This window comes from Anarrhichthys ocellatus, unplaced genomic scaffold, assembly GCF_004355925.1.
Source record: "Anarrhichthys ocellatus isolate YVR2014 unplaced genomic scaffold, GSC_Weel_1.0 scaffold3790, whole genome shotgun sequence".
Lineage (NCBI taxonomy): Eukaryota > Metazoa > Chordata > Actinopteri > Perciformes > Anarhichadidae > Anarrhichthys > Anarrhichthys ocellatus.
In genome coordinates, this window is record NW_022283764.1 from 510 (window position 1) to 2,927 (window position 2,418).

General features: G+C 41.0%; 1 protein-coding gene across 1 annotated transcript in view; it reads left to right on the forward strand.

Moving 5' to 3' along the window:
* Positions 1 to 2,046: 2,046 nt before the first annotated feature.
* The window catches only part of LOC116379144 (retinoblastoma-like protein 1), a gene marked incomplete at its 3' end in the record, with an annotated part of 2,459 nt that continues 2,087 nt past the window's right edge, over positions 2,047 to 2,418 (forward strand). The window contains exon 1 of the mRNA XM_031841074.1: positions 2,047 to 2,342. Coding sequence (XP_031696934.1) covers positions 2,181 to 2,342 — 162 coding nt within the window. The remainder of the gene's footprint in view (positions 2,343 to 2,418) is intronic.

A 2,418-nucleotide genomic window follows, 5' to 3' on the forward strand; every position in this document is an offset into this window, starting at 1 on the left:
AGCTGCAAAAAGGTCTTTGAAGAGAGGGAGAAATAACGTTAATGTAAATATAAGTAAGTCAGAAGCTAAAGTGGTGATTAAGGGACAAATCAAAAAGATATGTCAGAACGAATGTAGTAAAGGAAGATATCTGTTTGAAATAAACCTTTGGTTGGGAGGGCAGGATCTAGTGGACGAACAAAAAGAGGAGATGATTATGACAAGACTAAGGAATGGCCATACTGGTCTGAACAGTTCCCTCTAAACCAGGGGTCGTCAACGTGTTTCAGGCCAAGGACCCCCAAACTGATAGAGAGATGGAGCAAGGACCCCCGACTATATGTATTGTATAACATTGTGTTTTATATTAAACTGGGTGCCATGTATAAACATACCTGTTATCTTTCATACAATACTGAACTATTAAAGTAATGGACACATTCATGTTGAGAGAAAAAAGTTATTATTATTATTTATTTTTTTTTTAATTGTCTAATCAACCAAAAATTTCGCGGAGCCCCTGCAGTACCACCGCGGACCGCGGAGGTACGCTTTAGTAACGCTTTAGTGACAAATGTTTAGAGTCAACTAGACTAATGAATAGAATTTGAGAAAAAAAATAATTATATTTATTTTGATGTTTGTTTGTTTGGTTTTCGTATTAGAGAATTACTTTCCTTAAGTCCACACTCCAGATTAGTGGGTGGCGGCAATGCACCTAAAACTTGTTCGCCAACCGCCATTAAAAACAAAAGAAGAAGAAGAAGCAGCGTTCCTGTACCGTGTTTGGGGCTTTTATTGTGGAGGATGAGACGGAAGGAGAAAAAGAGGTTCTGGTGAAGTGTGGGAGAAGTGGATAAAGTTGCTGCCGTCTCGGCGCAGATTACGAGCCCCGTGTTTATTATTTTATAATTATCATAAAGTATTGGATTAACCCTCGGCTACACTATCAATGGATGAATCCAAAAGAGGTAAAATAGCAATAAAATGTCAAGAATTGTCTTTACTCTTGTTCTATAATTTCATAAATACAACAAACTATAGTTTTTGTATATATAATATCCAAAACTTTACAAGCTGTGATATCAAATAGCTTTTACGGCTCCAGACACATTTTATTTGGTGAACAATGGGGCAAAGTGTGTCTTCGGATGGTACAGGTTGCGACCCTGTGTTATAGAAGCTGCACATAAAGGCTGTGATGATGATCCGAGTAGTTTACAGTCGGTCGTTAATCTGTGTCCCGTTAAATAAACTAGAAGACCGAACATGAACCTTCTTACCGTGTTCATGGAGACTTGTTGCTCCACAGAAGCACAGAGCGAGGAGCTGAAGTGTGACCGCCGACATCTTCCTTATCTCCCGGTGATATGGCACCGGGATTCCCCGATTCCTCGCTCCTTTCCTCGCTCCTCCTCCTTAGGAAACCAAAGACACGCCCACATACGGAATTCCTAAAATGCATCTGGAACCTTCCAGTGGTTCCTTTGCGGAAGTGTTTTCAGCTCCCCTGAACACTCTACAGATGTACCTGTTTCCTTTTTGTTTTCATAAATCATATTTACTTAAGATCATTAAACGTTCTGTCCTTCACAGTTTGTGTAGCTCCTCATAAGTATCTGATCTAACTATTTATTAATGACATTCACCTGATATTTATGTTTTAATGATCTAATTAAACTGCTATAATCCTCACATGACGTTTCAAGTAATTATATCAATAAGAATATTCTCTTAAATCCAGCACTAATTTACTGTGTTTCTGTGTTTGACAAACATTTAAGCTGCACACAATAAAATACATGACTATAACATATAAATGATGATACACATCATATTTATACGTTTATTTAAATACTCCGAAGCTCCTCTCTCATAAACAGCGCTAAACTCAGTTAAATGACCCGCTAATATGATGTGACGTCACCAGTCACGTGGCTGAGAAGGACCCAATCGTTGTGATCCCGTGTCTTACACAGCAGAGCCGCTGTCGAGGGGAGGGGCTTCTGATTGGTCGAAGCGCGGCTTGTTTTCCCGCCAACGCGATGCATTGTGGGTGGGATCGTTAGCGGAAGTCCGCCGGGTCGTGTTGTGCTGTGTGTGTGTTTTGGTGGGGAGGAAGCTGGCGTCGTGTTTTTAAAACTGTGGAGGATTGTTTTTATTAAATTAAACTTTTAAACTAAACTAAATAATTTGAAGGAATGCGGGGCGAAGAGTCGTCTGACTCTGAGTGCGGGAGGATGGAGGAGAGCTCGGTCCGGAGGAGTCTGGAGACGTTATGTCAGGAGCTCAACATGGACGAGCAGACTGCGTCTGAGACCATGGAGAGCTTCACTAACATCTGGAACACCTACACTCTAGAGGTGAGTCCTGTAGTAACGTCTGAGACCACGAGAGCTTCACCAACATCTGGAACACCTACACTCTGGAGGTGAGTCC